We start from the raw sequence: 25,122 nt of genomic DNA, 5'->3' as shown, positions 1-25,122 counted from the left end.
TTGCCATTGAGCCACTGGTCATAACCCCACAGGACTCCCTCACTGCCATTGAGCCATGGGTCAGAACCCCACAGGACTCCCCTTGGTCCATTGAGCCACTGGTCAGAACCCCGCAGAACTCCTCTTGGTACCATTGAGCCACTGGTCATAACCCCGCAGGACTCCCTCACTGCCATTGAGCCATGGGTCAGAACCCCACAGGACTCCCCTTGGTCCATTGAGCCACTGGTCAGAACCCCGCAGAACTCTTCTTGGTCCATTGAGCCACTGGTCAGAACCTGCAGGACTTCCCTTGGTACCATTGAGCCAGGGGTTAATTTGTTTCCTACAACTTCTCTGAGTGATGTTCTCTCTCCTCTGTCTGTGAATAGGCACGTGAAGTTAGCGAAAAGATTGGTCCTGCCCTCACACCTCTTACCTCTTACAGACAGTCAGCCACGGATGTAGACCACTGCTTAGTAAAGTGTCACTGAAATAACCCACTATGGCCAATTCATCTGCTGTCACCTGTCCCATTGGTTGTACCCCCTGAGAGGTATAAGGCAACCGTGTGGACTCCAGAACCAGGATGCTCTGGAATGGAAGCAGCATCTCTGGGGAAGGCACAGCCACACTCTGTTCAGAATTAGCTTCTAGGAGCCCCCTCCCCTGGCTTGGTGTGTCATGAGTCAAATGGACAAATAAATGGTGGCCCTGTGTCTACAGTTAAATTATAGGGTGTCCCACAACTCATCGTACATGGGGGGGGGGGGATGGGAAATTGTAGCTAAGTGTACCTTTATTTACAAAATATTTATTATAATATTTACAATATTATATAGGCCTTACTCCTTTGAGCCATAGGGGCCACCCCAGATGTCTGTTTTCTTAATGTATGGCCACTTTGGGGACATGCTGAAGTTGAATGAAGTCTGTTGTCCTGAACAGCCATAGAAGGGGTACTTGGCACACTTGAATCCATCACGTGGGGTTTGGATGTAGCACAATTTAACATGCAGGTGATGTGTTTAGTTTCTGTTACATACAACGGGTAGAGGCAGGATTTTCCATTGCTACAGTTTGTGTTCAGCAGCTAACTATTTGGAGTCCTCTTCTTGAATACAGGTCGACATTTGGCAAGAAAACCCCTGTGGGGGCACCTGGAGAGTGGGTGGAGAGAAAGGGGTTACTGAGAAGAGTGAGCGCTCCGTGGGCTGGGCTTTGTGTCCATGCGTCCCTGTGTCCTGGGAAGAGCAGGGGCCTTTCCCATCAGTCTCCCTTGGGACCTGATTCTGACTTTCCATGGACTGCTGTGCACTCTTGGCCAACATGCTTCACCTCTCTGAGCTTCATGTATCTGTAAAGTGAGGAAATTACCTAGCTCACAGGGTTGGTTGGAGGACCAAGGGAGCCCTTCTGTATATAGTGAACATCACACAAGGCTTGCGTAGGGCAGAACCTCCACCACGTTGGTGACCTCTGCCCACACGGGAGAGTTTGCTTGCATTCTGTTGGCCACACGCGTTGGCCCGATTGCTGGTATAATTTTTTTCTGTGGTTTCAGGAGACTTCGGGTTTTATAGAATGGGGTTTGGGCTCTCAAAGCAGCAAAGCAGAAAGCATGAAGGGGAACTTGGAAGGTTGGTCTTTGAAAGAAGCACTTGGGGAAGGAGGTTCAGGTCCCAGGAGGAAACGTTATGTAACGTAACCCCTGTCTTAGATGCTGCTGGAAACGTGTGCTACAAACTTCTATTTCTCTTCACTAATGAGGGCGGCGTCTGTGGCTCAAAGGAGTAGGGCGCCAGCCCCATATACTGGAGGTGGCGGGTTCAAACCTGGCCCTGGCCAAAAACTGCAAAACAAAAAAAACAGTTTCCTCTCTCTTTACTAATGAATTTTATCTTAAAAATGTTTTCCTATGCAAGGCCTGTGTTTGGAATTGATCTTGGATTTTTCTTTCCCTGTTATGGGCCTTTTGCTGAAAGGGTTATGAATATCATTGACGATCATGGTGCCAACATAGAATCATAACGGAAGACAGAAAAACTCTCAGCTCTGTCACCTGCCTCTTGACCTTTTGCTCTTTCCCTCCTATCTGTGCACCTAATTATTAACTTTAGACATTGTCCTTCTGTTATTTGAAATGTGTGTGTGCGTGTTGATTACTGAGACTGTAACCTTGCTAGGAATTTGCCCGGCTCCCAATAGCACATACTGTTAAAAATTGTTCACCCTGGGATGAGGGGTTTCCTGGAAGAGGAATGAAGTTTTCGTTAGACATTCCTGGTTTATCAGAACAGAGGAGAGGGTTCACCCTTCCCTCGTAGGGTCATATGCATAAATCGGAATGTGTTCTAATTAATTCTAATTAGTACTGGACATGCTGTTCTTTCAGGCTTTCTTCACAGAGAAGTACTTGCAGGAGCACCCTGAGGACCAGGAGAAGGTGGAGCTGCTGAAGCGACTCATAGCATTACAGGTGCCCGGGCTGTGCAGGGCAGCTGCTGTGGGGCCCGAGGGAATCCGCCACCTTCCCCTGGGCTCAAATCTGCAAGCCCACGTTCAGGGTTACTGTCCTATCTTTTTTGAACCCCCTGTGGGTATGGACCCACAACCTACTTATTTATTGGTTTGTTTGGCAGCGTGACTTAGGGGCAGCATCTGGTTAAACTTGACAGGGACCTTCTTAACGCCCAGATGAAAGCCCATCGTGGGTCTCCTGGCCTGTATTTCTAGCCGGGAGACTTGGGCCTTGTTTTGTTCTTTCCCACGACTTCAGTGGACAGTGGTAGAAAATGAAACCGTCCAGTTCATCCCAACCCATCAGTCGCTCACCCACAGATGTGCCCCAGGGCTCTGTCGGGTTTGCCCCCAGCCCTTCGCCAGCCAGGGGCCGACTGTGGCCTTGCCGTGTCTCTCTCTTCATTGTAGACCACAGTCCCTCCAGTTCACAAGCTCTGAGCTGAGAAGGGGCCTCACTGGATGGGCGCTCTGCCCTCTAGCTCCCACCCCACCCTGGCCTGCCTCCAAATCCTGATGGCCTCCCCGTAAGCCGCATTTCATCCCCTCTGTGCCCTGTTCCCAGATGCCTCTGCTGACGGAGGGGATCCGCATCCACGGTGAGAAGCTGACGGAGCAGCTCAAGCCCCTGCACGACCGGTTGTCCTCCTGCTTCCGGGAGCTCAAGGAGAAAGTGGAGAAGCTCTACGGGGTTATAACGCTGGTAGGCTTGGCCTTTCTGCTTTTTCTAGCTTCTTTGACCTTTTACGGCACTGATCAGATGAGCCATAATGGCTTAGCGCTGGCATGAAAATACCGGGGCAGCTGGGAGAAAGCTCGTTCTGCTCTTAATGACTTTGAACCATCCTTGGGCTTGACAGAGGTTCTTAAATTTGAACCATCAGAACCACCCAGAGGGCTTGTGCAAACACAGGTTGCCCTGAGTTTCTGAGTCCATGGGTCTGGGAGAGGGGCCCAAGTATGTCCACTTCTGACAAGGGTCCAGGTGATACTGATGCTTCGGGTCAGATACTGATGCCAGAAGTTGGGGTTTCCCCACACCTAGACCCTGGTTATTCCTGTGCTAACTAAATTCTTACAGTTTTTGCTGATCTTAAAAATATTATCTATTTTGATGAGAAGTTTATCGTCTTAACTCCTTTGAAGGGGAGAAAGAATGATGAATTGTTTTTTTCAGTGTCATGTAGCTGATTTCTTTCTATTTTATTTTTTTGACAGTTTTAACACATTCCTCACACCTACGATTTTCTTTTTGCCTCCTGAGCAGCAGGGTGGAGTACGCACGCGCTCACCTTTCCTCTCCAGGGTTGTGTGATTGGTGCGAGCATCACTTACCTACTCATTTTGTTTGCATTTACCCTCTTTAATGGTCTTATTCTTTAACCCCTGACTTTTCAGATTCTTTCCTCGAGTCAAAGCTTTGAATCTCTTTTCAGGTCCTCTGCTCCCCTGTTCCTTCTATCTCTGCCCTAGTTTCCTCCAGAAGATCTTTTTGACCATCTTTTTCAGCCCTGAGAGTCTTCACTCTTCCTTTCTTCCTCAGAATTTGTCTTTTAACCTGCTCTTAGTTAAACGTTTTCTTACAGGAGCGTTTGTCTTTTGCACACAATTTCCTAGGCAGTCAAGACTCTGCTTTGGATTTAATGAGCTTAGTCATTATTGAAACGAGGCCAGTAGGGCAAGGTGTGGTGGCTCACGCCTCTAATCCCAGCACGCTGGGAGGCCGAGGCTGATAGATAGCTACAGCTCATGAGTTCGAGACCAGTCTGAGCTAGAGTGAGATCCTGTCTGTAAAAATATCCAGGCGTTATGGCGGGCACCTGTAGTCCCAGCTGCTCAAGAGGTTGAGGCAAGAGAATTGCTTGAGCCCAAGAGTTTGAGGTTGCTGTGAGCTGTGACGCCACAACACTCTACTGAGGGTGACAAATGTGAGACTCTATCTCCAAAAAGAAAAAGAAAATGGCTCAGCACTGGTAGCACAGTGGTTATGGTGCCAACCATATATACTGAGGCTGGCGGGTTTAAACCCAGCCTGGACCAGCTAGCAACAATGACAACTACAACCAAAAAATAGCCAGGCATTATGGCGGGTGCCTATAGTCCCGGCTACTTGGGAGGCTGAGGCAAGAGAATTGCTTAAGCCCAAGAGTTGGAGGTTGCTATAAGCTGTGACACCACGACACTCTACTGAGGGTGACATAGTGAGACTCTGTCTCAAAAAAAAAAAAAACACACAAAAAGAAAAAAAAGAAACTAGGCCAATATAAGTCAGTATAAGTGAGTAAATTCAATATGATGGTGGACAGGGTTATCTACTTGTGACACTTCTTATGAATGTAGATTGGCGCTCCCACACCTGCTGAAGTTCATTAGTTTTAAGCTTTAGGTCTACAGATTCGATCTGAAAATTTTATATTAGGCCATTATTTCATTTTTTAAAAGACTCAAAGAAGCTAAGCTAGAGAAGCAGACCGAGCATTTTGCTATTTTATTGGAGGACAAAGTACGTCTTAGTTTCTCTTGTGTGTCTGGCAAAAAATTATAATGACTTTTCCTCTCGTCTTAGAAACAGGGTAAGTTTTAACCTAATTTGTGTTTATAGCTGAGAATATAAACATTGGCAACTGCAGCAGCCCTGGCACCAACCGGTCAGAACGGGGGGCCAGCCAGTGCCAGTGAATTCTGGTTAGCCTCAAACAGGGCGCCAAGCCAGTTCACAGGGGCTGAAGTCCCGCCCGTCTCTAACCGTGAGAGGTCGTCTGTTTTTCAGCCCCCCAGCTTGACAGAGAGGAAGCAGAGCCGCACGGGGTCGATGGTGCTCCCTTACATCATGTCCTCCACCCTGCGGAGGCTGTCCATCACCTCCATGGCGTCCTCGGTGGTTTCCACCTCCTCCACGTCATCTGACAATGCCCCTTCCAGGCCAGGATCTGATGGGTAAGCGTTTGATCTTTAACCTCTAGGAGGGGTTGAGGGTGACACCTTACTCACGTTTGCCTTTGGTCACTAGAATGAAGCTTAGTCAACGTGATCAGCCTCTGGGTCACTCTCATTGTCTCCCTCTTGAAGAATGCCACTATTAACATGTACACCACAGAATATTATGCTGCGTTAAGGAAAGATGGAGACTTTACCTCTTACATGTTTACATGGATGGAGCTGGAACATATTCTTCTTAGCAAAGTATCTTAAGAATGGAAGAAAAAGTATCCGATGTACTCAGTCTTCCTATGAAACCAATTTATAGCTTTCATATGAAAGCTATAACCCAATTACAGCCCAAGAAGAAGGGGAAAGAGGAGAGGGAGTGGAGGGGGGAGGGTGAGTGGAGGGAGGGTAGTCAGTGGGACCACACCTACGGTGCATCTTACAAGGGTACATGTGAAGTTTACTAGGTGTAGAATATAAATGTCTTAACACAATAACTAAGAAAATGCCGCGAAGGCTATGTTGACCAGTTTGATGAGAGCATTTCAAACTTTATAGAAAACCAGCACATTGTACCCCATGATTGCATTAATAGACACAGCTATTATTTAATAAAAAAATAATGGTAACAACAGTTACTAATAGCAGAGAATGAAAACGTCCTACCACCCTATTACATACCTTATACTCATTGCCTAATTTTTTTCATATTAGTTTTGAAGAAAAATTTTTAAATTTATATTTAATTTATATATTTATTACTTTAGTTAGGGTTTCACTACTCACAATTAAATCCGTGAGTCTTTGGAATTGAATATAATTTGTGAGGTGTGGAGCCACCTTTTGTCCAGTTCTCCCTGTAACGTTTAGTGAGCAAACCGCCTTTTTCCTACTAATTTAAAATGTCACTTTCATTAAAAATCAAATTTGTATATGTTATTTCATCTACTTGTGGGCGTTTCTCCCTATTTAATCTACCTGTCTGCCCGTGCACCAGTACTGTGCAGCTTTAATTACTGTAGATTTAAAACATTCTCATCTTCTAGAATTTCTTTTCAGAATTTAATCTGGCGGGTTTTGCTCATTGCTCACTTTGGGATTTATTTGTCTAGAATCCTATTGCTATTTTTACTGGGATCGTGTTACATTTATGGACTCACGTTAGGAAGATTGATGGCTTTTTGATGTTGAGGCTTCCTTGCCAGAAATATGAAAGGCCTTTCCATATGCTCGAATTTTAAATATTTGAAAGGAGTGAATTTATAGTTGTGTTCCGTCTACAGTTACTCTTTTTAAATAATACATTACTAAAATACCAGAAGCTATTAAAAGACAAAATGCTTAGCAGCTTCACTTACAGATAATCCCGTTCAGATTTAGTTATATAATACAAAAAAGTATGTATCCTTTTTATACCAGGGGGGAAGCACTGGATCTGTTATTTTGTGGCCTGCTGCTTAATTCAATATAAATAAGTATTTACATATCATTAAATATTTAAGATAGTGTTAACTATAAGTCACGTCACTCGACTCACCATTTATTTATAAATGTTTAACTCTATAATAATTATATTGTAAAATAACCGACCCAAATGGCTCCCTGCCTGGAAATCAAATATATAATTTTTCTGAAATCATTTCCACCCCCTTTTTTATGGACAGAGGTATCTTTACTTAGCTCCAATTATAGCAAAGTGATACTTTAGTATTTTTCTTTTCCTCTTTTTTATTGTAAACATTTTCCTTTTTGCTGGAATACCATTTTACCATTAATACCATGGTACTGTTAATACCATTTTTGTTACCATTTTGATGGGGGTAGAATGTGCCAGAATTAATCCTCTTCCTACTATGGAATATTAGAGCTGTGTCCTCATTTGCAAACAAGTTAAAATATAAATTCATTATGCATTTTAATACAGAAATACTATATCAATATAAAATACATTTAAAATTACAACAAACATTTATACGTATAGCTTTCCTTTTTTTTTTTTTTTTGAGACAGAGCCTCAAGCTGTCCCCCTGGGTAGAGTGCTGTGGCATCAAAGCTCACAGCAACCTCCAACTCTGGGGCTCAAGCAAGTCTCCTGCCTCTGCCTCCCAAGTAGCTGGAAGTACAGGCGCCTGCCACAACGCCCGGGTATTTTTTGGTTGCAGCCATCATTGTTGTTTGGCAGGCCTGGGCTGGATTCCAACCCGCCAGCTCAGGTATATGTGACTGGTGCCTTAGCTGCTTGAGCCACAGGCACCAAGCCTATGCGCATAGCTTTCCAGTGATTATGATACTCTTAGAAGTAGTATAGGCCGGATTTGAACGTGAGCTTCCTGGCTGCAAAGCCTGTGCTATTATCCGTTGCAGAAAACTGTGGAAGCTACTTTGTAGATTCTGTCCTTGCCTATAAATGTTTACATTTTTATTTAAGGTTTTGATTTTTTTAATTTCAAAATATTAATTAAGGGCACAAGTGTATTTGTTACATGGATATCTTATGTTGGAGTTTTTGGTGTGCCCATCAGCAGAATGGTATTCCTTATACCCAACAGGTAAACTTGTGTCCCACACGCATCGGCTCCCCCCCCCTCTCTCGGCCTCACATCCTTTATATCACTTTCTGCCTGTGCGTACCCATCTCTTAGTTCCCACTTACCAGTGAGAACATATGGTATTTAGTTTTCCATTCCTGAGATACTTCACTTAGAATAATCGTCTCCAGTTTCACCCAAGTTATTCATCTCTTTATTTTTTCATTCCTTGTCATGGCTGAATAGGACTCCATGGTATACACAGAGGGAGCCAAAAAATGGATACACATTTAAGAAAGGAAAAAACTGGGTTAAAATTGTAATAGTGAATATGTACTAATAGCAAGATAAATAACAAGTTATGTTCAGTACCTCTTATAATTGCAAAAGTCAAATGCAACTAGAGCATTACAATTTCAATTCAGTTTTTTCCCTTCTTAAATTTGTATAAATTTGGGGGGCACCCTTTGTCTATATGTGCACCATATTTTCTTAACCATTTGGGAATTGATGGGCATTTAGGTTTATGCCTCCTCATCTTTCCACCTGTTAATTGTGCTGGGATAAAGGTTTGCGTGCAGGTGACTTTTTCATAAAATGACTTCATTTCCTTTGGGTATATACCCAGTGTTGAGATGGCTGGATGTGCCTGTAGATTAATTAAGACCCTTTGTTCTGGGGATAAGATAAATAAGTATTCAGTAATATTTTCATCTAGACATTTGATGGTCTCTGTACATTTACACCATGAGATGTTTGTTCAGTTGGGATTAAAAATTTAGATTTAGGGTGTTGTGGCAGGCGCCTGTAGTCCCAGCTACTTGGGAGGCTAAGGCAAGAGAATCGCTTAAGCGATTGGAGGTTGCTGTGAGCTGTGATGCCACGGCACCCTACCCAGGGTGACAGTTTGAGGCTATGTCTCAAGACCAGTTTTCCCTGAGAATCAGGGTGGCTTATTTCCAAAACACAATTTAGATTTAGGGCAGCGCCTGTGGCTCATGGGGTAGGGCCCTGGCCCCATTTGCCAGAGGTGGCAGGTTCAAACCCGGCCCCAGCCGAAAACTGCAAAAAAAAATTAAAATAAATAAAATAAAAATTTAGATTTAGAGCCTGAGAGTGAACTCATGAGTCAAGTTACTGATATAAGGACTCAAAACCTCAGGGCCTTGTGGAGTGAACTTTGACTGCCTGTCAATCCACATTTGTCATTTTCGTCCTATTGCTTGCGGACAGGTCGATCCTGGAGCCACTTTTAGAGCGCAGGGCCTCGTCTGGTGCCAGAGTTGAAGATCTGCCGCTCAGAGAGGACGGTGAGAACCGCATCAGCAAGTTCAAGAGAAAAGACTGGAGTCTGAGCAAGTCCCAGGTCATTGCAGAGAAAGCTCCAGAACCTGATCTCATGGTAAAACAAACAAACAAACAAAAAATCACTGCCCTGGCGGCTTCCCACCACCTCCTCTGTCTCTAGACACATCACCATTCTGTCTGTGGCAGTGTGTCACCGGACAGAAGGCTAGCTGTGGCTTGTCTCAGGACATACAACAGCCCGTGGTAGGGTCAGATTACAGATTGTGGTGAGAAGAGCCCACGTGGAGAATTCTGAGTCTGTGAATCAATATTGATGCAAGATCTTGTACCCACAACATAAACTTGTGTGGCTGTTTATACTTTACACCATAAAGTTGTGGTTCTTGCTTGTCACTGGGGTCCATGGAGTCAGTCTAACCATTGTCATTTCTAGTTTTAAATTTTTTTTAGAAAAGACACTCTTTTTCCATAAGCCACCTCAAGTGGTTAAGTGTGACAAGACCAATTTTCCCTGAGAATCAGGGTGGCTTCTTTCCAACATCAGTGACACACTGTGCAACTGTGGGTAACACCATGTTCACATCCAGCTGGGAAATAACTTGTGGGTCAGAGTATCCAGGTCGTAGCTCTGCCCTGCTGCCCACCCCAGGGCCGTAGGCCCCTGTTTAGGTCCCTGTATAGAAGGCTGGTCAGAGGCTCGCTGAGCTCAGCCTTCCTCCCTGTGACACTGTTGTGCTGTGTTTTCTTGCCTGGTCCCAGAGCCCCACCAGAAAAGCGCAAAGACCAAAGAGTCTCCAGCTGATGGACAATCGGCTCACGCCATTTCACGGTTCTTCACCTCCTCAGTTAACACCCTTGAGCCCACCTCCACTCACTCCTAAGGCTACCAGGACCCTAAGTAAGTTTTCCTAAATTCCTTTTGTTCTTTTTACTAAGGAACAGGGCCTGTTCGGGAATCTGAGCACTTTGCATTAAGCCAGCCACAAAATGTGTGGGACCATTCAAAGTTGGTTCAGTTCAGTGGAGCGATGAAGATGACGGGCTGTACTGTTACCGTATTTTGCCGTGTGTGATGCACTCCCAAGTATAAAGCTCATCCACATTTTGAGCTCAAACTTTCAGTAAAAAAAAAAAAAATCTTTTGTTTTAATTATTTAACTCAAATTTTCATTTGTTTATATTCAGGTCATTGTTTTCTATATTAGAAAGGGATTTTAGCATTTATTTTTTAACACGCTATAAGAAATTTTACATAACAATTATACAACACAACAGATAGGAGGTACGAAGCATTTTATGTACTGCTAAAAGTAGTACCACCCATGTATAATGAACATCCTTCTTTTTCCCTCAAAAGTTTGGGCCAAAACGGTGTGTACTGTGCACAGCAAAATACGGGTAGACTGGAGTTTATCAAGGTAGCCTTGGGCCATCAGGACTCGTGATCCAAAGGGTCTTCATGTCCCTTTTCCAGCTGTGCAGGATAAATGAGGTGGATCGGGACTAGGGCCAGACAGAAAGCAATTAACTTATGGATGAACTATGGGGCAGAGAGACCTGTGTAGGGACAAGGAGTTATACCCATTCTAGATACGACTTCCAGTCTGGCTTAAGGGACCAGGGTACACAACCCTTGGGAAGAATTACAGAGTCCCCTAGTACAGAGGCATAGTTTGGGGGGATACATCTATCAATGAATGGGAGACAACGATCGACCAAGTTTTACAAAGAATCAGTTAAAGTTTCTAGAGGAGAGGATGTTTTCTTAAGCACTTGGGGATATCAGAGAATAGAGTACAACCAGAAGGTCGAGAAAATATTTTCATCCTCAGTTTAGTAATAGAAAACTCTGAGCAAAAAGATAGACGCTTGACTTCAGGACATGTCATGAAACTCCTGGTGAACGAAGGGCATTGCCTCTGTCATGTGGGGCAAGAGGTCTTTTTCATTTCGTCCACAGAAACCATAAATATGTCTTAAGGGCTCATGCCTGTAATCCCAACACTTTGGAGACCAAAATGGGAGAATTGCCCGAGGCCAAGAGTTTAAGACCAACCTGGGCAATGTAGCTAGATGGCATCTCTGCAAAAAAAATAAAATTAGCCAGGTGTAGTGGTGCATGCCTCTAGTCCCGGCTACTCAAGAAGGATTGCTTGAGCCCAGGAGTTTGAGGCTGCAGGGAGCTGTGATTGTACCCCTGCACTCCACCCTAGGCGACAGAGCAAGACCCATCTCTAAACAAAATATAGGAGTTTTTTTGTTTTTGTTTTTGTTTTTTTTTTGCAGTTTTTGGCCAGGGCTGGGTTTGAAGCTGCCACCTCTGGCATATAGGACCGGCGCCCTACCCTTCTGAGCCACAGGTGCCGCCCTAAACAGAATATGGTCTTATCGATTCGGTCAACCAGGTTGTCTTCTGTGTTCAATGAGATTCTCTGATACAGTCTTTTCTGTGTGCTTCTTGTCATTGCTAGGCTCCCCATCTTTGCAGGTGGACGGCCTGGTGACTACTCCTGTCCCACCCCCGCCACCCCCCAAGAGCAAGCCCTATGAGAGCAGCCCATGGACCTCCACTGAGGTAGGCGGGTGACAGCAGACCGCGCCAGGGAACGCCACTCCCGAGGGGATGGTGGACGTTCCGAGCTTTTCAGTAGGCAGGTTTGCCCATGGACCGTCCCTGTCATCCATTCTGGGTTCACTCCTGAAACCACAAGAGATAGGGATTCGGTGATACGCAAGCAGACTTTTTCCTGCGAGAGAAGGCAGAGGAGATATTCTCTCTCCCTTGCCTAGGGACAGGGGAGTGAAATGAATGAGTTCTGGTGCACGTTGAAGAGTTTCATTCTGTGGTGGGTTCAGATGGGTTTCCATCATTCATCCAGACTCTGCTGAATGCCTCTATACATGCCAGGAACCCGAGTGTTCTGGATAGAGCAGTCATTGTGTGTATGTGTCTGATTCGCTTGACGAGAAAGAGGGAGGGCGAGTCTGTCTTATTTCCCTTCTACCTTGCCAAAGCTGTACCGATAAACTCAGATCGATTAGAAGCGAAAGTGGAATGTGGACTGTGGGAAGGAGAAGGCGGAACTGGGAGGAAAGGTGAGACCCTCTTCTGATTTCACCTGTGTACCCTTACAGATCGCCCCCCCTCTGCCTGTCCGAAGAGAAGCCAAAGTCCCACCCCCGCCACCTCCAAAAACTCGAAAGTCCAGCATCCTTTCTTCTGAGCCTGGATCCCAGTGAGGATCTCGCTCTCTGTCTGAAACTCCGAGTGCCTTGGACACCTGCTGCCTGAGAAATTTCCTCATTGCACTGGGCTCCCTGCTGACTGCGTTGCCTGCTCTAGGACGGTTTTATTCTTCCAGAAGCTTCCTTTGGTCGATATTTGAGGCCACATCCCCTCCAGTCTACAGGGAGCTCCAGAATTGGCCACGTCCTGTGCGTTTTTGAAAGGAGAGATCTCCTTCACCTTATTACGTTGAAGCCTCTGCTACAGAGACGCTGGGGTGTGGACAAGTTTCTTTTGCACTGTTGGTGGCGCACCCCCCTGGTAACCTACGCCTCGAAGGGATTTCTCACTTTGCTTCTGAAAAGCTGTGCTGAGACTTAGTTACTTTTCTCATGGGGATGTACGTATCCTGTCCCAGGTAGCATCCTGGAAGAGATGGATGTCCCAGGAGCTTTGGTGGCCAAAACAATTGTATCTTGCCGTGTCTCCTTTGAAGAAAAGAACACACGTTTTTCACCAGGATTGTCTGCTTTGAGGCATGTGTGGCAACCATTACTGAAAAAACAGGAACCCTGAGCTCTTGCGTCCCCTCACCCCATCCTTCGTGGCACAGGAAAGCTGCCCTCTGCCTGTTGCCCACCAGAATTCCACCACACTCCTAGCCAATGGCCCTCGCTGCACGGCGGTCGCTCCTTCTTACCACAAACCCCTTTGAAGACCTTTCTTTTGCACATACAGTCTTTGCCGGGTCCCTGCTCTGAGCTCAAGTCACTGACGACATGGGACTTAGGAGTCCAGGTTCAGCAGCTTCTTCTCCACATCCCATTTGGACGACTCCCTGGCCTCTATCTGCTACCTGACTTTACCCTGGAGATTACAGTGCAATATTCCCCTTTGGTTATTTATTCCTCTTGGTTGTGGAATTACTTTGATTACTTGCTAATGGTACTAACCATCAGTACTCCTTTCAGAAGAAAAAAAAAACAGGGTGATTTTAATGACCAAATATTACATACGCATACATCAATAGCCACACACACCTATGGCTGGTGAAGCTGGCAGGGCCTCTGTGGTTATCCCCAAACCCCCTTCATTTAGTAGATGAGGAAATCGAGGCTACCCATGAAAATTGTACTACAGGGTCTTACTAATAACCCTGCTTGCTAAATTAGGCTATGCCCAGGTAACACTTAGATCTAGAGGACAACTCTGGACAAATTTCTTAATGTCTTCCCCTAGTTGGAACAGTATTTGAAATGCCCCAGATATTTCTAAACTTCCGTGGTTCCCTGAAAATAGACCCACCCCCAAAATAAGCCCTAGCAGGATTTCTATGCATTTTCAAATATAAGCCCTACCCCAATAATAAGACCTAGTGATGGATTCAGATACGCTGCATAGTCACGCCCTGCATTTTGGTGCGGAGAGGAAGACATCCCCTGGAAATAAGCCCTAGTGTGTTTTCTTGAGAAAAAATAAATATAAGACAGTGTCTTATTTTCAGGGAAACACGGTACTTAGGTATTTGTGGCAAAGCAGAAAGCTTTTTGCCTGAATTTGAGGGTCATCGTGGCTGAAGCTCAGCAGGGGTCTTTTCTCCAACCTGGCCCACAGCCCTCTCCGTGAGAAGGAGGTGGAGAGAGCAGAGAGTTGCAGCTGTGTGACTTGGTGTTTGCCCGACTCTCTGCCTGCCTGTCCCCTGCCAGCCCCTTCAGGAGAAACACATGCCCGTTTATCACAAGAGGCAAGGAAACACCTCTGAGGCGAGTCCAGTGTGCGACTCAAGAAATTCGTGTGGATCTTCTAGAAGCGTGGAGAATAGTACCCTTTGTCCCCAACCAGGAAAACTTGCAGTGTAGGATCATGAAAAAATGTGGGCTTTGGAATTAAATTCATATGGTTTCAAATCCCAGCAATGTCATCTATTAACTTTGTAAACTCCCATGAGTTATTTGTAATTCTCTGAGTTTCCTTTCTGCTCACCTTCCCAGTAAGACCTCCGACACCAGCTGCTGGGAAGTTCAAATGAGATGGAGTATATGAAGGGCTAGGTGCTACTGCAATGGTCCTTTCTTTTCTCTGCTGGGCCTGAGTAAGAGCTGGAACTTTCTGACATTATTGATATACCATTTAAAAAAAAAAAAGTAATTTGGAATGTGAGTTCATGGATAGCCCTTCTCCAACAGATGGCATCTTTTGGAGCCTTTCACAAAATTATTTATGAACAGAGACAAAGCATTTATAAGAACTGAAGAGGATTTTACATAAACACAACTCAAGCCCTATAGGGGATGGAGGAGCCTGGAACAACTTCTGAGAAGTCACTGTGCAGTCTGGAAAGAGGAAATTTGTGTGCCTCACCCTACTTTTGGGGTTACCATTAAAATATTATAGAAAGATTAACCAGGTCACCAATAAAAACTTCAAACTGATCTTCCAGTGCAAAGTGAGTCCCACAGTCTGGTCTTTGAACAGAGGCAAAGGTTCATACATCAGTGCCCAGATAGCTTCCCTTTTTCAATATATTTTTCCATCTGATTCTTCTTCCACATGAATGGAAATAATTCCTCTTTCTGCCTGGACACAAAGGATTCTAGGTAGTGTTGTGGACAATAGATTACAGAGGACATTGGAGGGTTTGTTTTCTTGGGAAGCTGTCAAGTAAGAAATAGTCACATTTGACGAAAAGTCATCTGTAATGCCTGTCCTGAAGCCAGAGAGGAAAACTGCAGAGAAATGCCACATGATTACACTAAATATAGAAGAAACAAGGACCAGGGAGGAAAAGGGAAAGGGCGGTGCTTTATCTTTCTGGGTTAATTTCTGCAATAGTGAAAGACATTTAAATTAGCCCCCAAATTATCACAACCTTAAATTAGCCCCCAAATTATCACAACCTTTGTGTTTGTGGTTTGTAGGTTTTCGGTGATATTTTTTAATCCCCTCCCCCTTTTTTTTTCTTTCTCTCTGTCTCTGGTCTGGTTACTCATCTGGCTTTGAGGTCTTTTGGGTTTGGGGGGATCTTTTTAAAGGATTGTTTTAGTCCACATATATTAAGTTCCTATGGAACTCCAGGCACAGTTCTAGCCCATGGGGATGTGGTGATGCAGTATGCTTAGTTGAAACAGCCCTGGTGTACAGAGACATTGACACTAGGGTGCTGTAGGATTGGAGAGTGAGTGGTAACAGATGGCAGTGACCCTGTTGTATGAAGGATTGTTTCCTCCTCCACCTGAACTCCTGGACCTTGACAGAAAGGCCCATAAAAACTGCAGCTACACTTCTGATCTGTTCGATAAAACCAGATGTAAAGCAGGATGTGACAATAGTCTACCTTTATTAACTCTTTCCTCGCCAGGTCTTGGACAGATCTTTTTTTTCTTTTTCTTTCTTTTTTTTTTTTTTTTTTGGAACAGAGTCTTACTCTGTTAATAAGGGTGACCTGGCATCAGCCTAGCTCACAGCAACCTCAAGCCTCCTGGGTTCCCATGTTCCTCCTGCCTCGGCCTCCTGAGTAGCTGGCACTACAGTCACCACACCTGGCTAATATTTCAGGGGTTTTTTTTAAGTAAAGACAGGGTCTTGCTCTTGCTCAGGCTGGTCTTGAACTCTTGAGCTTAAGGGATCCTCCCACCTCCGCCTCTCAGAGTGCTGGGATTACAGACGTGAGCCACTGTGTCTGGCTGGATTTCTCATTTTAAAATAAGGAACTTATGTGCAGTTAAGGGCACATATCTTAGGTGTGCAGATGGGTGAATCTTCACCTAGCTTTACACCCGTGTTACCACCTCTCAGCTACAGACATAGACTCTCTCCAGCCCCCAGAAGGTTCCTGTGTGCCCGTGGCACCACTGTGTGGAAAGGCCTTTCACATTTGTGCCTTCCTAACTCTCACTTCTCGGGTAGAACAAAAAGGGAGGAAAAAAACCCACCATCACCACCACAAAGCAAGACTAGAAAGATTTTCTACCGTTCAAGAAGTCAATTTGTGATCAGTTCCTGGGTTTCAATCTCATTTGTTTTAAAAAAGAGGTTGAGACTACGTGATTTTTAGAACTCTTTCGGCCCTCACTTCTCTCATTGTAAGTGGACAACAAGAGAGGGAGAATCAGGAGGAAGCTAAATTTGTGTACAAATGCTTTTATAAGTTCCCATTTCTCATCTCTAGTTGGTGTTTTGATCCTGCTGTACCGTGACTATCGAGATCAAAAGACTTGTAGACATTAAAATTATGACTATGCCAATAATCCAGTACATGTTGCAATATTCACATGAATTACCATAAGTTTCTGCAACAGTTTATAAACAATGTCATAATCTTCAGATTTCTCCGGGCACACAGGCTGCATTCACTGTAATTAAACTTCTAGCTCATTTTAATCATTGTGCTTTTTCCCCCGTACGTTATTTGGGAAATTGATAAATATCACTTCCTTGGAAACTCATTCCACTATAGGTCTTTTTTTTTTTTTTTCTTAATTACATTGGAAAAGGTAAGTTTCTCTTGGGGTGAATTAAAAATTGAGCCCTCAATTCTAATTTACAAAAGGAAAAAGCCGGTTTTCCTTTCGGGTAAATGATTTCGTTCTGATTCTTAGGATCGAACCAGAGCTGGTCTCCAGTATCTACTGTCCAAACTTGTGCGTTCGTCACCTTTTGTCAATTGTCTCTCTAAACGTTGTCGAGGATTCCTTTCCTTTGTGGTTCTGTATCTAGTTGAGTTTCCAACAGGGACAGTTACAAAGACGTGCATTGGCGTAGAAGAGTTTTGTTCAGATTTGCTGTTATTTATTTTTTAAATTAAAAGTGGAAGTGTATTTTAAAGTTTTGTGTGTGTTTAGTTTGTTATGTGGTATGCCTCTGAAATGTGCCTGAATATAAGATATTCAGGAGATGAAGTCAGTCCCCAACTTTGGAATGGCTTTTCCTTCAGGACACCCTGCACCCCATTTTCTTGAAGTCCTGCATTGTGGGGCCGGGGCATCTTCTCTGCCCCCTTCCGTCCACCCCTTTGGCACCTGAGCTGACAGTTTTCTGATTGTAAGTCATTGAATGGACGTGGGTTCTACTTCTTTACTCATTCCCTGCACACAATTAGGCAGAGAAGGAAATGTAAAAGGGCAGGACTTACATGGAAAGGATAGAGACCAATTCTCAAATTAGGTTGACTGGTCTCTAACCCGGGAGCAGTTACATCAGAAGTGCTGAGGACAGAGCATAGGACCCAGGCATCCATATTTCTTTTCTATATCTTCCCCCGTGTTATTCCAACGTTAGGCCAAGTTGAAAATCCACTGAAACGTCAAAACAGCTTCAGAAAATTGCTGTTGAAGGCATGTTTTATAAAATCCCAACTCCACGAGCGTCCTTTCACCCCCTTCTGGGAGGCCCACGGCTCACTCCAAACAAATTGTCCTAAAGACAAACTTTGGCAGAGGAAACCTGAGGCTTCAAGCAAGACATACAGATTAATGTGTCAACTTATGTAACAAATGTAAATTATGTTAATTTTCCTTAAAAAAAAAAGATGAGTGGCAAATGGAAGCTTCTCACCCTCCCCACTTGTTAAGGAATGAAATGATGTGGGTTTGCTTGTTTCAGAAAGCCATGACGTTGGGGATCACATCACTGCCTAATTCTGTTAAAGTAGAAGTGAAGAAGTTCTTGGATTCAGTTTTAGAGATTGTCAAAATGGAAGTATTTGGGAAGTCTAACATTATGCACTAGGAAATTTTTTTTTTTTTTTTGAGACACAGACTTCGTGGCCGTAGCCTAGAGTGCTGTAATATCATAGCTCACAGCAACCTCAAACTCTAGGGCTCAAGTGATCCTCTTGCCTCAGCTTCCTGAGGAGCTGGGACTACAGGTGCCCACCACAATGCCCGGGCTAGTTTTTAGAGACAGGGTCTAACTCTTGCTCGGGCTGGTCTCAAACTCCTGAGCTTAGGCAATCCACCTGCCTCAGCCTCCCAATGTGCTGGGATTGGAGGTGTGAGCCACTGTGCCTGGCCTACTAGCAAATATTTATATTAGAAATGGATATTGTTGTCCCCATGGAGTATTTCTGTTCAAACTCCTTAGCACAGATCTCCCTTTTTTCTGAAGTGGAGGGGAGGGGCAGGAGGGAGTTTCACGCGTCTGGTTTAAAAGAGGAAGAAAAGGTCCTAGATCTTTGCCTTGTCAATGTGTTGCTGAGACATTGAACACATTATTTGAAATCTGAGTTTTTCAAATGATCTCATAGCTACTTGGAAGGTAAGAAGATAGATGAGAATTTCAATGCCGTGGTGTCTCAGATGTCAGAGAAACGGTCACCAGGAAAGCTAGGTTGACCTGTGAGCCCCAGTATCTCGACTCAGCTCTGATTAACAAAACAGCCCAGCTTGCAAGTGTGATTCTGTCAACTGCTCACTGTGGTGCAGTGCAGGAACGGTGAACATGGAGCCAGACGGGACAGAGTGGGCCTGTTAAACTCTCTGAACCCATATTCTTCATTTTAAAGTGAAGACAATGTCTGCGTCCCAGTCTGGTTGGTGAAAAATGCACGCACATGCCTAGCACAGAGCCTGAGGCTGGTCTTTGTGGAGGATGCTCAGAAGCAACGCTGTTTGACCCAGAAACTACAGAATCCTGTCTCCAACGGACTCTCTGCACTGCACTGCATTTCTCAAACGAAATACCATGAAGATCAAACAGGTAAACGCTGTTATTTGGGGGCCTTGGTCTCACACTCAGCACGCAGCATTTGGACAGACCTCATGGAAACAGGAGCACTGGCCTGGGAGTCCTGGGAGGCCCCTGCTACCCCAAGCTCAGTTCCACATGACTTTCAGAGGGAGAGGAAACAATCTTGGGAGGGGACTTCTTTCCAAGTGGGAAGAAGCCTTGGCCCCTGGCCTCAGCTCATAGACATGGTAGCTGAGTCAGTTGTTTTAGGCTGTAGCAGTACGTGGCTGTGTTTATGAGTACAGGACAGGGCCCTGGAGAGCCCAGAGCCCTTTAGCCAACAATGGACCCTTGTCCCCTCTCCCTCCTTTCTGCGGCCTGATCCTCCATGTGGAAGGCTCCCTTTGGTAGGCTCACAGTGTCCCTCCCCCCAGAGTTCTGAGTTAGAGAGACTCGATATTTGTACCACTTCATTTACGACACAGCACTTTATTATGAAATGTGAGTCATTTGGTGTCGGAACTTCTGAAGTTCACAAAACTTGCAGGTATTCAACGCATCACGACTGTCAGTGTCAGAATTATCCTTAAGTGCTGTCGATCCTTCTGGCCCGGCAGATTTAACTCTTCTTCTGCCCAGCTTCCTCTTCAATCAGACTTTCCTGAGAAATAAGTGAGTAACAAATATATCAAGGTTGGCTTTCGTATCTAAATATCATTACGTTTTTGACATTTTAATTTCTAAAAGATGATCTAGAAGAAAAAGTCCATTTGTTTTTGTGTACTAGGGAGATAAAACAGATTGTCTTCTCATTTGTTTATTTATTTTATTTTTTTAAGACAGAGTCTCTGTCACCCTGGGTAGGGTGCTGTCGGGTCATCATAGCTCCCAGCAACCTCAAACTCTTGGGTTCAAGCCATCCTCCTGCCCCAGCCTCCTGATTGGCTGGGACTACAAGTCTCTATTTTTAGTCAAGATGGGGTCTTGCTCTTGGCTCAGGCTGGTCTTAAACTCCTGAGCTCAAGCAATCCACCCACCTCAGCCTCCCAGAGTATTAGAATTAGAGGTGTGAGCCACCGTGTCTAGCCTGAGTTTTTTTTTTTTTTTTTTTTTTGCTGTTTTTGGCTGGGGCCAGGTTTGAACCCACCACCTCCGGCATAATGGGGCTGGCACCCTACTCCTTTGAGCCACAGGCACTGCCCAACCTAACCTATCTTTTTAACCTGCTTGTTAAACATAAAATTTCAGTAGTTAAAGATTAGGATATGAGGAAGGAGATGGAATAAGGTCTGATCAATCAGTTTGCTAATTGTTCTTAAGAGACAGGAGGTCTTACTCTGTCACCCAGGCTGGAGTGCAGTGGTAATCTTCCCAAGTCAGCCTCCCAAGTAGCTGGGACTATAGGTAATTAAAAAAATTTCTTAGACATGGGGGTGTCACTCTGTCACCAGGCCAGTTTCAAATTCTTGGACTCGAGTAATTCTCCCACCTGAGCTTCCCGAGTAGCTGGGATCACAGGAGCAAACCACCATTCCCAGTTTGCTGTTAAACCAGCCTTTGCCTTAATTCCTTCATAATGTCATATTTGGGAGATTTCACTGTTTTCTCTTACTTTTATCATGTAGTAAGCAAGATTAGAAAAAGAAAGGAAATGAAGATGTCGGCCCCCTTTCTCTTTGTCCTGTGGGAAGTTGAAGTGTCTTTCTCTAATCTTCATACGTGAGTTATTCAGGTGTCCCCCGCTCCCGGGCATAACTGATAACCTCCTTCTCCCTGCTACAAATATGTAGACCACAAAACTCAGAGAACACCAACATTGAATTTAAGTCTCAATTTTTGTGTTTAATTCTCTTTATACTCTTTTCATTAAAAACTTAGATTAGTAGATTTACATTTTTGGTGAGAATTTGGATATGACTGTTGTCCTGTTGGAACACTGGAAATCAATGCTGTGGCTTTAAATTATGAATCTACTGGGTCTGGAATTTTTAATTCCAAAGGCAGGGGGATTTCTTTACTGTCTAAGGTTCTGGAAAACCATGTCACAGCAAGTACAGCTGCAGAGCCTGGTGGAGGAGTGTGGATTTGTCTAGAGTAGAGCAATCAAGGAGTTTGTTGTTGCTGTTGTTTGAGATAGAGCCTCAACTACTGCCCTCTGTAGAGTGCTTTAGCGTCATAGCTCACAGCAACCTCAAACTCCTGGGCTTAAGTGATTCTCTTGCCTCAGCCTCCCGAGTAGCTGGGACTACAAGTGCCCACCACAACACCCGGCTATTTTTTTGATTGTAGTTGTCATTGTTTGTAAGGCCTGGGCTGGATTCAAACCCATCAGCGCTGGTGTATGTGGCTGGCGCCTTAGCTACTTGAGCTACAGGCGCTACAGCAATCAAGGAGGTTTGCTGAATCTATTGGTAGAACTGCATATAGCATTGGAAAGGCTAGAGCCAGATAAAGGTTATAGGCATTTAAAGATTTAAATTCAACTTTGGGGAAGAAAAGAAAAAAAAGGTGGAGGTTCCCACCCTACTGCTGTCTAACCAGGGAACGGGAGTGTCAGGGACAGGGCGTCACCATAGGAGGAATCTCAGCAGTCAGGAAGGTCAGGGATGTGGTCCTGAGAGGTCCCCAAGGGCCTTTAACTCACCAAGGCTCCTCTCAGGTCACGGAGTGGTGAGCGAGGCTGGTGGATGGTGCATTCCAAGCGTGGACGTTCTGCTAGTCGATCAACCTCATTGGCTGTCTGGAGAAAAAGAATGGGATTCTTAGAGATGAAGATAAAAGAAATGAAATGGTATTTTTTATTTCCACCAACAAATGTCTGTGGAGAGTGAAAGCAGGGAGGTGATGAGATAGGGTGACCAGATTTTAACATTTGTAAAGCAGGGCAATATGGCTGGGGGTGAGGGCGGGGACGGGGCAGGGCAGGGTCTAACAACAATGCAAACTTTGATAAGCACTTCTCGATAATCACTTCTCAACAATTATTTGTTATCATTACAGTTTAACATTATAAAATTAACAAAAATAATATAAAACTCATATTCTGGCGAAATAGCCACATGGCAGCCGAAAACCGTATATTCCCTTCCTGTTCTCCTTCCCGTTGGTGCATTCTTTCCAAAAATCGGGACTTTTTTAAAACGCCGTGGGACGCAGGACAAATTGTTAAGAAGCGGGACGTCTGGTCACCCTATGATGAGACTTAATGGGGGCTGGATTAAGATTAAAAGGGGGGTCTGTAAGGACCATCAGCCATTTCTATAGAACAGCTGGGGTTCTAGAGGTAGCGCAGACAGAAAGAGGAGATAGTTCTCTCCTCAGAGGGTGTGTGTGTGAAGCCCTTTGTGCCTCACAGAGGGGGGGGCTGGACACAAAAACGAGTTTACAGTTGTGCAAAGAGTTGGTGTTTGTTTTCTGTATTTTACTAAATGCCGTAGGAAACGAGATTTGCTTCACAAAGAATCTGTGGAGAGGACACTAAAGATTCTCCGGCTCCCTCATTTAATACTAAATTATCTTCGGGATTTCTCCCAGAAGAGAGGTTTCCTTACAATGAAACAGGAATGGGTTTGAGTTTCTCTAGCTGGGCCCCCCATTCTCAGCCCTGTGTTACTTTCTGGATTAATGGGCTCACGTAGACGGCCCCTCCTGTGAAATCCTTACATGATCCTGGGAGATCACATTTTATTGATTGAAAAAAACAAGTAATTCCGGTTCGTGCTGGTGCCAGCACTGTAACCTCATCTCTAGGAAATTAAACCCACCACATTTTCCACTCTGCTGTTGTGTCGTGCGGAGTTTGCTAACTCCTATATTCTAGCTGACTCCAACATCTCCGCTTACATGCCCTTGTCAGTGACCAGGAATTACAGGGCATGCCTACTTGGTAAGGATACCTATTTATAAATTATAAAAATGTTACTATGGGTTTATTATCACAGATGTTTTTAAAAGATAAAATAAGATAAAAACATAAGCAGAAGGTCTAGGTTGGATTTTCTTTGCAAATCCCTAAGAGACCTGGGCTCCACCCCATCGTTTCCTAATTCCCTTGGCAACCCTGTACTCTGAGAGTATCAAGCGCTCTCTTGTATTTGATGCTATATTTCTTGGAACTTGTCCCGATCTTAGTTTTCTTAGTCCCTGTGTGAACTGAAAGCAGGAACGAGGCTTCCCCTTGTTCAGTGTTGATCTTGCTGGAGTCTCTGGGGCCGAGCACAAGGGCGTATCACTGGGGCTCATATTGAACATTTAGTCAAATTGAATCAAATGAGCTATGTCTTATTTTGAAGCTGGGAGAAACTTACCTCTTGGAAAGAATCGATCAAATGTTCAGGGCTCCTCTTGCCCCCAGGGCGCAGTCCGTAGGACCAATGTTGGCTGGAGCAGCCCTCCACGCAGAAGGTCAATAGAATAAGTCCAGCCACAAGTTTTGGAATTAGCTCCATTCTAGGGAACAAGAATGTACAATCAGAATAGACCCAGGCTGGGTTAAACAAAAAAAAAAAAAAATGAAGACCTCTTTAGGGAAAAGGCTCCCATCTGTTTCATTAAGCCTCAGAAGATGGAAGCTGAAGTCTTAAGGGCTTTCACGCAGAGACACCTGTTTGCTTGCCTTGAGTTTCCTGGTCCCTGGGGATAAAATGGGTCCTTTAAACTCACGTGGTCAGGACTTTTTAACACAAAGGTAGTGCATGTTTATTTTTATGATTTATTGAGTTTCTCTAAACCCCTTAGCAGATTCACCTTTTAGCCTCAACATCTCCCGCCCTGTGGATTAGTCTCCGCTTCTGTCATCTGGAGAGACAGAGAGCCAGGACATCTGCTCTCGCTAAGAATCTGCAGCGGATAGAAAGTTGCTTGACATTAGATAGCGGCCCTGTGGTACTCATGGCATTTTCCTGTCTGTCCTCTAAGTCTCTCTGGCATCAGTGCTGGCTGGACCATCTGTGGGAATGTGAGAGGACTCAGCACTGTTCAAAGCAGTAAGTCACAGACCAGATGCCTCCCCTGCTGAGGGGGGTGTCTAATTACCTAATGAAATGTGTCTCCAAATTAATTTTAATTTATTGAAGAAGAGGCTACAGACAACGCCAATACTGGTCTGTGATCTGTGAGATTCCCCAAAGGCTGGATTTCTGTGGCTGGTGGTGAGGACAGTGCAGGTCAAGGCATCTTCGGACACCTGGACTTAGCCCCTGGAGTGCAAAGTGCCCTGCAGATACCCCGTAGCATGCAATCTAAAAAGGAAAAAGTCGTACTAGAAATACTAAGCAATTTACCTGTTTAGCGGCAAAAGGATCCCAAGCTTCCTTTGAAGCGCGCTGAGTACTGTGACTTTTCCAGTTTCCTGGCCTTCTTTTTATATGAACCTTTTCCAGGATGTTGAAATCTTTCCTGCTGGTAAATTATACTGCACAAGGACTATGCTTTCTTTTTAATAGTATTTTTTTTTAATCCTCACATAAAACCCCTTAATGGTGTATATAATTGGAACACTCCCTGGTGTATCTGTTAAATTTCCTTAAGTGTGGCCATTAAAACTTCAGCTACAACTTTTATAGCTGATGCGGCCACAATTGAAAGGGATTAAAATCTAGCTAGGTTGGACTCCCTGGAGAAAACTGGCAGAACTACCATTGTTCAGGGAAAGCCAGGCACTGTGGCTCATGCTTGTAACCCTAGCACTTTGGGAGGTTGAAGCAGGAGGATCCCTTGAGGCCAGGGGTCCAAGACCAGCTTGAGCAGGAGCAAGACCTCATCGCTCTACAAAAAGTATAAAAATTAGCCAGGTGTGGAACGGCACCCATAGCTCAGTGGGTAGGGTGCTAGCCACATTCACCAGAGCTGGCGGGTTCGAGCCCGGCCCAGGACAGCTAAAATAATAATGACAATTGCAAAACAACAACAAAATAGCCAGGGGTTGTGGCAGGTGCCTGTAGTCCCAGCTGTTTGGGAGGCTGAGGC

The 25,122-nt window shown here is 44.7% G+C and overlaps 2 protein-coding genes across 2 annotated transcripts in view; one reads left to right on the top strand and one right to left on the bottom strand.

Moving 5' to 3' along the window:
* DOCK5 (dedicator of cytokinesis 5) overlaps positions 1 to 12,720 on the top strand; it is a 196,041-nt gene extending 183,321 nt beyond the window's left edge. The window contains exons 45-51 of the mRNA XM_012807685.2: positions 2,375 to 2,458; positions 3,065 to 3,202; positions 5,270 to 5,436; positions 9,189 to 9,357; positions 10,023 to 10,161; positions 11,735 to 11,838; positions 12,399 to 12,720. Of these exons, the coding sequence (XP_012663139.1) occupies positions 2,375 to 2,458; positions 3,065 to 3,202; positions 5,270 to 5,436; positions 9,189 to 9,357; positions 10,023 to 10,161; positions 11,735 to 11,838; positions 12,399 to 12,503 (906 nt within the window). The 3' untranslated portion in view covers positions 12,504 to 12,720. The remainder of the gene's footprint in view (positions 1 to 2,374; positions 2,459 to 3,064; positions 3,203 to 5,269; positions 5,437 to 9,188; positions 9,358 to 10,022; positions 10,162 to 11,734; positions 11,839 to 12,398) is intronic.
* Positions 12,721 to 19,774: 7,054 nt separating this feature from the next.
* GNRH1 (gonadotropin releasing hormone 1) lies at positions 19,775 to 23,609 on the bottom strand. The gene is made up of 3 exons (XM_003794022.2): positions 23,463 to 23,609; positions 21,800 to 21,895; positions 19,775 to 19,816 (listed from the first exon to the last, which is right to left on the bottom strand). The coding sequence occupies exons 1-3, from the start codon at positions 23,601 to 23,603 to the stop codon at positions 19,775 to 19,777; spliced, it is 279 nt and encodes a 92-aa protein (XP_003794070.1). The 5' UTR covers positions 23,604 to 23,609.
* Between the last annotated feature and the right edge of the window lie 1,513 nt (positions 23,610 to 25,122).

The sequence above is a fragment of the Otolemur garnettii genome, unplaced genomic scaffold, assembly GCF_000181295.1.
Source record: "Otolemur garnettii isolate 467f Iridium unplaced genomic scaffold, OtoGar3 scaffold00074, whole genome shotgun sequence".
In the NCBI taxonomy this organism is placed as follows: domain Eukaryota; kingdom Metazoa; phylum Chordata; class Mammalia; order Primates; family Galagidae; genus Otolemur; species Otolemur garnettii.
Note: the sequence above shows the minus strand (reverse complement) of the source record. Positions and strands in the feature narration are given on the sequence as shown.

Bases quoted from the DNA above. Each gene is read 5' to 3' on its own strand.
- GNRH1 (XM_003794022.2), bottom strand. From the start codon at position 23,603: ATGGAGCTAATTCCAAAACTTGTGGCTGGACTTATTCTATTGACCTTC. The intron at 21,896-23,462 runs GTAAGTTTCTCC...CTTTTTCTCCAG, and splicing joins TGATCGATTCTTTCCAAGAG to ACAGCCAATGAGGTTGATCG. The intron at 19,817-21,799 runs GTGAGTTAAAGG...CTTATTTCTCAG, and splicing joins GTGACCTGAGAGGAGCCTTG to GAAAGTCTGATTGAAGAGGA.